General features: G+C 47.5%; 2 protein-coding genes and 1 long non-coding RNA gene across 4 annotated transcripts; 2 read left to right on the forward strand and 1 right to left on the reverse strand.

The window, feature by feature from the left end:
- Nucleotides 1-1,604: 1,604 nt before the first annotated feature.
- LOC135393346 (uncharacterized) lies at nt 1,605-2,706 on the reverse strand. The gene is made up of 3 exons (XR_010422582.1): nt 2,445-2,706; nt 2,130-2,162; nt 1,605-1,841 (listed from the first exon to the last, which is right to left on the reverse strand). It is a non-coding gene; the product is annotated as an uncharacterized LOC135393346 (long non-coding RNA).
- A 922-nt stretch (nt 2,707-3,628) lies between these two features.
- LOC135392530 (uncharacterized) lies at nt 3,629-5,365 on the forward strand. The gene has a single exon (XM_064623238.1). The coding sequence runs from the start codon at nt 3,629-3,631 to the stop codon at nt 5,363-5,365; it is 1,737 nt and encodes a 578-aa protein (XP_064479308.1).
- Nucleotides 5,366-5,537: 172 nt separating this feature from the next.
- On the forward strand, nt 5,538-10,564 carry LOC135391730 (neprilysin-11-like). 2 transcript variants are annotated; one of them, XM_064622144.1, is made up of 3 exons: nt 5,538-5,908; nt 6,516-7,065; nt 9,073-10,564. In XM_064622144.1, exons 1-3 carry the CDS (start codon nt 5,558-5,560, stop codon nt 10,305-10,307), a joined length of 2,136 nt encoding a protein of 711 aa, XP_064478214.1. In that variant the 5' UTR covers nt 5,538-5,557; the 3' UTR covers nt 10,308-10,564. The 2 variants fall into 2 exon arrangements, 1 of the variants encoding a protein (XP_064478214.1); XR_010422085.1 differs by lacking the exon at nt 9,073-10,564 and having other exon boundaries at nt 5,821-5,969; nt 6,516-6,561.
- The last annotated feature ends 59 nt before the right edge of the window (nt 10,565-10,623 follow it).

A 10,623-nucleotide genomic window follows, 5' to 3' on the forward strand; every position in this document is an offset into this window, starting at 1 on the left:
GCCTACTGTGCCCACGATAGATAGGCACGTCGAGCAATCCTTATTTTCGTAGTTGTCGTCGTTGTTTGCACACACGACGAATGCCCCATGAAAGTTACGAAGGCTCTAACCAACTGTGCAACTCAAGGGCCGGGTTAGAATTAGAATGATTGTCAGGAAATTACTATGCTACGTGTTTAGGAAAGTGTCCTTTCTTTTTACAGCTACGTCAGGTTCACTGCTTATTGTGTGTTTACAAGCTGAGTTTGGAGATTCCTTGACCGAAAAGCAGACGACAGATACCTGGGTGTGTCGTCCGCATGATTCGTCAACGTTTTTCCATCCTGGTCCTAGCAGGACTATCATCTTTAGTGTGCCTCAGTTCCTGTTCACACCTACACCATAATAGACTTGCGTAGTTTCCAATTGAGAAGTGTGAAACAGAATCTGTGTTACCACAGTAATCCCGAGAAGTGCAAAGGAATAGGCAGGAGCAATAAACTACCTGGCCATAAGTGACAGTTATACTTTTAATGATAGTGTGATGCTTCTTATCGTTGGCAGTATTATAGCATGTGAGGGATATAACACGTCAAATAATTTCAGGTAACGTTTCATAACTCACTAATGGTACAGTTACACCTCATTATCATAGTAAGTGATACATCTGTCTGGGAATGTCCAAAATTTGTCATTCCCACGGAAGATTGTTCTGCCTTGATACAGCAAAACAAATTTTGATACCTGCCATTGATCCAATTTTTTAGCACCACTGTCTTGAAAACAGCTTTCAAGACTGTAACTTCAGAGATCCTTGGCAGAGCATTACCTCTTGTCTATGTATTATAATAATTATTATAATGACAGGCAATAAGTTACGCAAATGTGAATAAATCTTTGTGTTGACTGAGTGTTGTCCATTCAAGAGCCATTGCATAAGTCCACATCCAACTCTTCACGCACAGATATTTATTATTTGCTATGCACAGACAGTTATCAGTGTGCACCACACTTGCAATGTCCCTTGGGATCTGAAGCGGGGACTCACAAAAATAAAAAATAAAATAAACAGTTTTGTAAGTACTTCAATTGCAATGAAAACGGGACGATTGGACAGTAAATTGGACGGTTTCATTATAACAGTGGTACACAGGAAAAAAACTCGGGGTGTTGGGGGGGATCTGGATCGATCTCTGGGCATAACCAAGTGTAAAATTTTAGAAGGGTTAGTACATCCTGAAATGGCCCTCATGCCTCAGACCCCACTACTCGATTAATGCACCTCCCTTTTACAGTAAGAGGCCTCTTACTATCTACGGCATATCCTATCAAAGCTCACAGGACAGCAAATTTGGCCAATGCTTATGTGACAGTGCCTCGTAGAACATGCATGTTTTCTGTTGAATTGACACTACATCTCTGGTAGCCCCTTTAATGTCTGGAGGTAGGTGCATCATTTTACATTTAACCAGCAGTAATGCAAAAAAGGAAACAAGGGCTTAATCTCAACGCTGCATCAGCATCATTCATCATCTCACAATAGCGTTGTTGTTGTCAGCCTCTGCACAAAGATTTGGGTGGACCTGAAACGGACCTTTTTTTTTTCTTCTCATTTCCTGCTGTCAAGTTATTTTGTCTTGGCATGTAGCTGTGAGATGTCAGTAGAAGCCATGAAGTCATTCTCTTTACTTCTTGAACTTGGATGAAGAAAGCACTGTTCTGGAAGATCCTAATTTGTCAGAGGCGTCGTAAAGGCATTAGTGTAAAAAGCAGGTCTCTCAGCAAAATTGCCGTGCACACACGTACATTGTTTGATGCCGTTTCATGGATGGATGGGACTTGATCAGCAGCACCTGGTCCTTCTATAACACAGAACGTCAAAAGTGCACCTCAAGTTGGCTACGACAACCGCAAAAACCGCCGCCCTACAGCACACAAACAGTTCACAAACAGAGAGATAAAAGGTAACTGGGAAGTGGGTTATGGCGCTTATGTTACGGACAGAGGTACTGTTTGTATAGTGCCTGTTTCTAACACCAGCACACAAACAGCGTCAGTTCTTCCTTTTAGTGATCGGGGTTCATAGTTTGCGAATTGCTCTGTGTCCAAAAATTGTAAACACATTATATGTATTTAAGTAATATACGTACCACTTGCGCTTGACCCTGTCGAACTGCCTGCAGCTATAATACACATGAAAACCAATCATGTCTACCACATTCCACAAAAGTCACAGGTTCAGTAACAGTGAAAGTTTCATGATAACGCGTCCGACAACGAGAAAAGTCAATCACGTTCATATGAACGACATCACTTGAACTTGTTTATTGTATTTTATTTATCTAGTTATTAATCATAGGTTAGGAGATACCTTACGTTGTACCGATTTCGTCTTTTGCTGCTAAGTTACTCACGCGCAAGAGTGACAGACCCGATTGGGAAACTACATCGACATTGTGACTTACTGTCGAAGTTGCTGGCTCGCTTTGTTCGTGGAACACTGTCGGAACGGCGTCAAGTTTCAATTCGTTCCTTTTTTGTGTCAATCCAAGTTGCACTTCCATGATGTTCTCATCCAGGTACACATTATCGGTGAAATGCGAGGAGCATACACGGACAGCATGAACACTCCTTGCTTCATCTGGATACCCGCTAGTGATGTAGCTGCTTCCAACTTTCGCTTCGTCTGGGGTCTGGCTGTAGCTGTATCCTTGGCGTGCGAAATCAAACATCGAGATTTTCGAAGGAAGTTTTCCTGGAGTCGGGAACGCTGCGTCGGTTTCCAAACGACATCCCACGCGAAGGATGCAAGCGTAGCGATAGTATCCGAGTCACTAGAAAGTGTCACATGTGAATACGGGCGACGTGCCGGAAAAAAACAAAGCAGCCCCAGACTTGGCGGCAGACGACAGCGTCCTTCACAGCGGATTAGCCAGATTCGACCTTGCGTCACGCGATGTTGTTGGCGCTGGCGCTTTCGAGGATCAAAACGAAACCGGATCTTTTAAATTCGATTCCTCATCACCCGGTCCGTTTTGGAAGGAGAAAATTTGGCAAATAGCTCGTGGTAGTGTACCGAACACATTGGTATTGGATTCGTAACCACGGTTCCGGATGCGACAGTCCCTTTAATAACCTTTCTGCAAACATATCACAAACATTTTGCAAACAAATTTGCGACCGTCACGGAAAGTGTGGCGACATTTGGTCGCAATGTCAAACGTTTCGTCCCAGCGTCAGAAAAAGTCACCAAAAGAGCCCAGATATTTCGAAAATATCTCGTGGTCTTCTGCTCTGGTCTCTGTCTGTTGGTGCTCTGTTGGAGATCTGTATTGCTTCTCAGCTAGTTCGGGAGTCCTATGTACGTGGAGATGCATGAAGGTATGCTCTGTACATAGAGGAAAGAATGGTTCTCTAGGAACAGCAGACGTCGTGTAAAGCGCCTTTGTGTCTTCGCCGTTCTCCTGTCTGAACATCGACCTTGTTGCGGTTGGGCAGATAGATGGTTCGGCATGTCTCCTCGATTTTTATAGCCAGGACTCACTATCAGCCTCTCTATGGCTCTCATTTTACATAGATGTGTCTGGCCCGGGCCTTTCTCCCTTCGAGTATCACGCCACTGAGTATTAAGAAAGAAGAATATTCTGCGATGAGCTCCCTTCCATTGGACGCGAATATTCTGACAATCACTTACGCAGATGACATCGCCTTTTTCGCCTCGGCCTCATCGCTGCACTTGTTGTACACGCTGACCCAGCAATACATCGACACTATTGTGGCTTGGACCACATCCGCTCATCTGAGTCTAAAGGTCCAGAAATGTGCCGTGCTCCTATTTCCGCCTGTGGGCTTCCGTGGGGTGGTGCCCAGCTTCAATCTTTTGATAGGCAACGATCGCATCGACCAACCTGAGTCTCTGAAGTATCTGGGTGTGTGGTATGATCACAGGATGGATTGGGGCCGCCACATTGACCACATCAGCCGAAGAGCCTCCGCGGCACTGGGTTGCATCCAGCGTTGTTCCAGCGTTCGTGTTGGTATGCGCAGGAATGCCCTCCTTTATGTCTATCGTTGCTATGTCCGTCCCATCCTCGAATATGGCTGTGCCCTTTTCTCTCATCTCCCAGACTACCGGATAAGCAAGCTGCTCGTCTTAGAGAGGAAAGCGCTCCGCATGTGTCTCGGCCTTCCCAGGTATACTGCTAACGACGCCCTGTATCTTGAGGCGGGTGTGCTCCCACTGAAAGCCCGCTTTCATCTTTTAACAGTGAGCACTTTCCTGTCTCTGGCGCAGAGCCCTCTTGCTTCTCACCACATTGAATCGTTCAGAGATTTGGGTTCCTGGACTAGCAGGCGGTGGCGCAGATCCAATATTCCCCAGTTGCTATTTGCCCAATCTCTCCTGTCGCCCCTGAATGTTTCGCTTGCCCATGTCCCCCAGCCGGTTGTGCCTCCCGCGCCAGCCTCTGTCCAGGTTCTCAGCATCTTTCATTCGGATGCCAAACATGCCCCTCTCACTTATTTGAAAGCAGAGCTCGACACTCACATGTCTCAGTTTCCCAATCACCTGGTCATCGCCACGGACGCATCTGTCTCTGAGGAACGGGCGGGAGTTGGCATTGTCATTCCACAGCTCGACTTGCACAGTCCCGTCCGCCTCCCGGACCACACACCGGTCTTTCACAGTGAGTTTCTAGCCATGCTCCTAGCGCTGATGAGGGTTCCCATCGCTTTCAAAATGGTGCTCCTCCTCTCTGACTCTCTTTCTGTGATTTCCTCCCTTGAGAGCCCTACAAGCCCCTTGCTCGCCACCTTAGTTGCTTTTGCACCTAGCCACATCTCCCATCTCCTTGTCACCTGGATTCCTGGTCACCGCGGTCTCCCGCTCAACGAAGCCGCTGACACCCTGGCTAATATGGCACTCTCTGGGCCAATCCTGGATGTCCTTCCTCCAATAGCTGACATCGTCCGGGCGCGCTACAGACGCTTCCTTTCACTCGCGCGGCGTCGCCCTCCACGTCCTGGCTATGAACACCTCTTATTCCGTTGGAATCCTGAGCATTGTGGCTGCCGTGAGTTCGAAACTTCTGTAACGCGTGCTCGGTGCCTCTCCCTCCCATTGAACTTCTACCTTCACCGTGCTGGCCTCGAATCGGCACCTGCGTGCCCGCACTGCGGACAAGCCGAGACTGTCCATCACTTCTTTCTCGACTGCCCCTCCTACGCCACCATTCGTCGTCGCCTTCTCGTCCCCCCTCTTCTCTCCATCGGTGCTCAGCTCTCCCTGACATCTCTGCTATCCCTTGGAGCCTCCCATAATGGCGTTAGGGACAGCGCTGTTCTCCATAGTATCATGTCATTCATCTCCAGCTCTAACCGATTCTAACTCTTTTGAGTGGATCTAACTCTTTTTTAACATCCTGTTGACCGCACCTCAGTAGTCCTGGCCAATCTCCCTAGCGGATAAGCGCCATCCCGCTTGAGGAGCAACAACAACAGCGTGCCTCGAGGAGCCATTTCCCCGAGGATGAAGAAGAAGAAGAAGCAACAACAACAACGTGCCTATCCGTACCCGTGCATGGAATACTCTTCTGTACCCTTAGCAGAGCCTGCGGATATTCCGGAACCTTTAGTTCATACAAGCACAAGCAGCCGAACTGGAAGAAGACTCATGTACTACAGAACCATCCATAACGGATGGCGGATCGGCGCAGCCTGGGCGTTTCAGGAAGACCAAGCTCCTCGCATTGCTCTTCGTCCTGGCGCTGATCGGTGTTTCGTCGTGGCTCTCGTACGAGTTTCTCTGGGGACGGTGGTCAGGCTTCAGGAGGAGGACCCTGGTCAGCATCTCAGGACAGCCGCAACTCTTGCGGAGCCTCAACAGGAGCGTGCGTCCCTGCGACAACTTCTACCAGTTCGTCTGCGACGGGTGGATAACAGACAATCCCAATTCGTCCGTTCTATTGCATGTCAGCAATGTTTTTTAGATTGTAATTATTTACTGCAACATCCCGTAGATTTCGACAGGCATTATTTTTATGACGTCAGGAGAGCGCTACGGTCGCTAGCGGGTTGAGTTTCTGGCCATCCATACCTCCAACCTCATGTTTTTATCACTCATTTATTGTCTCTATGTTCTTGTACGGAATGAATAGTATGGCAAGGAGCGAAAACTGAAACCAAATTTTGACAGACTTAGACTATGGCGGCGGTCTCGCTCTTTGAAGCTAGTGCCCTCTAGAGAGGTGACGTCAGTAAACCCTATAGATGGTCTGTCATAGATGGTGGCCCACGCATTCTAAAAATAAACTCTCATCAAGCAAGTTCGAACCACATAAGCACAGTGGAAGAATTCAAAGGATAGCTTACACAAAGTCCCTTCAGGGCAGTATGGAAGGCAGTTCGAATATAGTACACTGGAACGACACCTTAGTACTCTTTGATGTCCTACCAGGGCAACCTTTTTGTCATAATGAATATCTATAGTACAATCTGTACAGGAGGTCTGTAATAACAGCAACCTTACATCACCACAGCTTCATCAGTATGCCAGCCAGGAAGCGCAGAACAGCCTACTCGTCATCCAGGTCCCACCGACAGGGCCCAGGAGCGCCATTCAGAAAGCGGCTGCGTTCTTCCAGGACTGCATCTCACTCAACGAAGGCCTTTACAACGCCACCGTGCTCTCTCACTTCGTTGAAAGCTTCAATCTGGGCTGGCCATATCCACGAAACACCAGTACCAGTCATCTAATCGAAGTGCTCGTGCAACTGGCGATAGCGTGGGGCATCAACCCTCTGTTCGACTTAGACTTACAACCCGTGCCTCAGCGAACAGGCAGACATCGATGGATGTTTCACGAAAACAGATATCTCAACCTGTGGAGGCAGACAAAGAAAAGCTTTCCTATTCTATACGTGAACGTTGAGCACACCTACAAGATGTTTCCGGAGTTCCAAGCTGGTGTCCCTCTGCGCTTGTACACAGTCTTGGACGAGGCTGACAGCGAGGTGCTGCAGCTGACCAGGGTCTACACGAGCAGAAGGAAAAAAATAACGTTCCAAGGAATGGCCAATATCATCCGAGGTGAGTGGGGCCATTCTATCCCGCTGAACTGGAATCCAGTCCCTACTGGTGACGGGTGTACCTCGAAATAAAGTTGTCAAAATCTCCGTTGGAAAACAAACTACTATGAATAAATGTGATATGACTATAAAATGCGCAGTCGCGCTCGGGAAACTGCCAACGGCGAATTTAGGCTAACCTGGACATACAAATGCTAACACCGGACTTGGACTAACCTAGTAGTAACATCCTGGCACCGTCGTGTCCGCCCTGCTAAGCATAGCGGCTGCTTTCATTTGCTAAAACGACTTGGACAGACATCGAAAACCCATCAATTAACTTGAGTGATTAAATAGTGATTTGTTTTTAAGCATACACACAAAAGTCGAATGGGCACGAAATGATAAATACAAAATAATCGAGACGTGGACAACAGAAGTAGGAGTACTATAAGTAAAAAAAAGAATTCATTCAAAAGCGCTAAGGGCAAATTATGTTCAGTCTTCGTTGCGACGGAGGCTCTGCCTTCATCAGGACAAAAGTATTAAGGTATTATTAAAACTAAAAATGTATTAATGTAGTATAACTATTAAGGTAAATATTAAGTACAGTATTACTTTTGTCCTGATGAAGGCGGAGCCTCCGCCGCAATGTAGACTGAACGTATTTTTTCCTTAGCACTTTTTAATGAACTAGTTTAATCATAATAAATCTTTCTTGTATTTGTATTATACTATATATGTGTGTGTTATTTTTAACATATTTTTAAGCACAGCATATCATTGACTTAAGGCAATAGTGTGGGCAAGTTGGTGCATCACGAATGAAAAAAAAAAAAACAGCGCGAAAATAATTAGTCAGCGCTCCCTGTGTGTACGTGTCTTCTTTGTCTGTCCAGTTTTTCGCGCTGTTTCTTTTTTTTTTTTTTTTTATTCGTGATGTACCAACATATCATCTTACGAGGCAGTCGAGCATTCTCCTTGATTTTCCTTGTTTCAAGGACGTGAATTTCGGGATCGGGGATCTCGCAATCGGGAATATCGAGGTCCTCCCCTGGTGACCAGGGCGTCAAGCGAGCCGGTGTACCGAGCTGGTGTAACAGTGGGCCAGTAAGGACGTGGGCGGTGTCATTTCCTTGAAGAGGTGGTAGGGACAGAGACACAAAACACAACCGGATGGTCTAGTCCTGCACCTACCCTCCACGTCCTTACCGGCCCGCTTTTGTGTCGGTTCAGACTGAGTCTTGTGCAGTGGCGTAGCAAGAGGGGTGGTTTCCGGGGTTCAAGCCCCCCCACCCGAAATCGTACTTTTGGTAGTGCATCTGGGAGGGGGAAAAGGGTGAACTGCTCTCCCCATATAAAGTTTGCTCACAACCCCTCCCGAAATATTTCTCTGACTACGCTACTGGTCTCGTGCCCTCAGAATCCCACCGACTTCAATTCCATGCGCCAGTAAACATATTGTTTCTCTATCTGATGCGGAAGTATGACGTCACGATGTGTTCATTCTTCCACTCGCTTGATAGCACTGCTGCTCCAAAGTCTTCCTCCCTCTCCTCCCTCAGTCGCCTCCCCACGGCTACGGGTAGTCTTCCTACGTGGGGCAGGGACACGCACGGGCCGGAAGGAAGCCTGAGGTAGACAGACTCCAGAGGACATGATGACGTCATCCTCTTTTTGGAGCTGGGAAACTATAAAGCTTTGCGAATTCTTTAGAAAATTCAGTGCGAAATGTTTACTGTCGACGCTTATGTTTTGCGTAGTGAGTCTGAGCGCGGTTCATTTACAACACGAAGTAAAATAAATATGGTACTTTATTTATTTGGATGCACTCTAATGTTCCCTAAAGGATCATTCTTAGGAAGGATTCTTGCATTTTTCTAGCCTGCTTCGCAGCACACGCGCTAAGATTCAAAGGCGGCAGTTCCATTGCACTGATAGGGATCTCGTTACCACCGGTTTTCGTCCTGCAGCTGGAGGAAGAAAACCGGTGAGGTATGAGAGCTAAAGTTTACCATTCCACTTTCAGGCATCAAGCCCCACCTGTGGGTCGACGCAATTAATACGCTTACAGACACCACTTATACCGTCCTTGCTACGGACACCATTGTTACAAACGTGCGTCTGTTACGTGCCGTCCACAACCTTGTGACTGAGTTCAACGACAACAACCCTGGTGCCGTGGCCAGCTTCCTCACCTGGCACATCATCAATGCTCTGTCGGTCCTCGCTTACAACGAGTCCAAGAGTCTCATGTTGAAACGCGGCTTCTTACAGGACTACTGCTTCTATCGCTTGAACCACATTCTTCCTCTAGCATCTTCGAGACCCTACATGGATACTAATAAGACTTCTCTTAATCGAATCGACGCCATCTTCAAATCGATCCAGCAGCAGTACAAGAAACGCGTCGAGAAAGCGCCCTGGCTGGACAGCGAAACCCGTACGGTTGCACTCAGCAAGTTGGATACAGTAACCGCTATCTTATCAGCTCCCGATCTCATGAAGAACGATACCGCACTCGACTCCCTCTACGCCTGCGTCACGGACGAACGGGAACTGGACACGCTGTCCCTGTATCTGTCTGCGAGTGACTGTCACCGTCGCCTTATCTTCACGAAAACGGCGAGCATCGCTTCTGCGAAAGATATGTTCTGGCTTACACCCGTATCTTTTTTGGCCAAGTACGAGGAGACTTTCAATGTCATCGTCGTCATGAAGCAGTCTTTCAGTGTACCCTTATACAGCGGTGAAAACCTCGCAGTGGACCAGAGTGGCCTGGGGATGCTGATTGGAAAGCAGATGCTGCGAACTTTCTACCGCACCGGAAGCGAATGGGACGCCGAAGGGAGTAACCATGTCTGGTGGACCACGGCAACCCGTAAGACGTTCGACAGGGCGACGGAATGCGTTGCGAATGAATTCAATACAGACATTCGAGACCTTAGCTTTGCCTTCGCGGACTTTGTGATGCCCTCTGTTGCGTTCGCCGCTTACGAAGACCTCCTGGGAGAGCGCGGGACGTCGTTCTGGAACTGGTTCTTTAGGGAGCGGCGCTCTGATCAGTTTGTCGATGACCAATTGTTTTTCATGAATCTCTGCTTCTGCTTATGTGACAGCAGTGAAGAGATTGACGAAAGTGATGCAAGGTCGGCGAAGAACAGGTGCAACCTTCCCCTGAGGCACGCGTGGGAGTTTTCGCGGGCGTTTGGCTGTGTGGCCGGAGACTATATGCACGCTGAGACAACGTGTAATATGCTTTGAATCGCCCTGCAAGGCTGTTCAAAGTTGCGAAGTGCTCCTGTGCTAAGTGATAGCGTCCTACATATGTCTCAAGGACCCAGCTTGATGATCCTGATAACCAATGACTTTGAACTCTGTCTTGTTTGCTTACAGTATAGACCGTTAAGTCAACAGTGACACTTCAACACTTATTACTTTATGTGTAGATAGTGTTTATCTTAATCTCATTAGAGAGAAGGGCAATTAGTAGTTCTGAATTAATAAAATTCGAAATAACAGTGCGAGCTTCCTTCTGGGTGAGATATAACTTTACTTGATACGTACCTTTCCCTGCTGT

This window comes from Ornithodoros turicata, chromosome 4, assembly GCF_037126465.1.
Source record: "Ornithodoros turicata isolate Travis chromosome 4, ASM3712646v1, whole genome shotgun sequence".
In the NCBI taxonomy this organism is placed as follows: domain Eukaryota; kingdom Metazoa; phylum Arthropoda; class Arachnida; order Ixodida; family Argasidae; genus Ornithodoros; species Ornithodoros turicata.

Excerpts from the sequence above, each read along its gene's own strand:
- LOC135391730 (XM_064622144.1), top strand. The coding sequence starts at position 5,558 with ATGGAATACTCTTCTGTACCCTTAGCAGAGCCTGCGGATATTCCGGAA. Across the intron at positions 5,909-6,515 it reads TACCAGTTCGTCTGCGACGG|CTTCATCAGTATGCCAGCCA; the intron begins GTGGATAACAGA and ends ACATCACCACAG. Across the intron at positions 7,066-9,072 it reads AATGGCCAATATCATCCGAG|GCATCAAGCCCCACCTGTGG; the intron begins GTGAGTGGGGCC and ends TTCCACTTTCAG.
- LOC135392530 (XM_064623238.1), top strand. The coding sequence starts at position 3,629 with ATGAGCTCCCTTCCATTGGACGCGAATATTCTGACAATCACTTACGCA.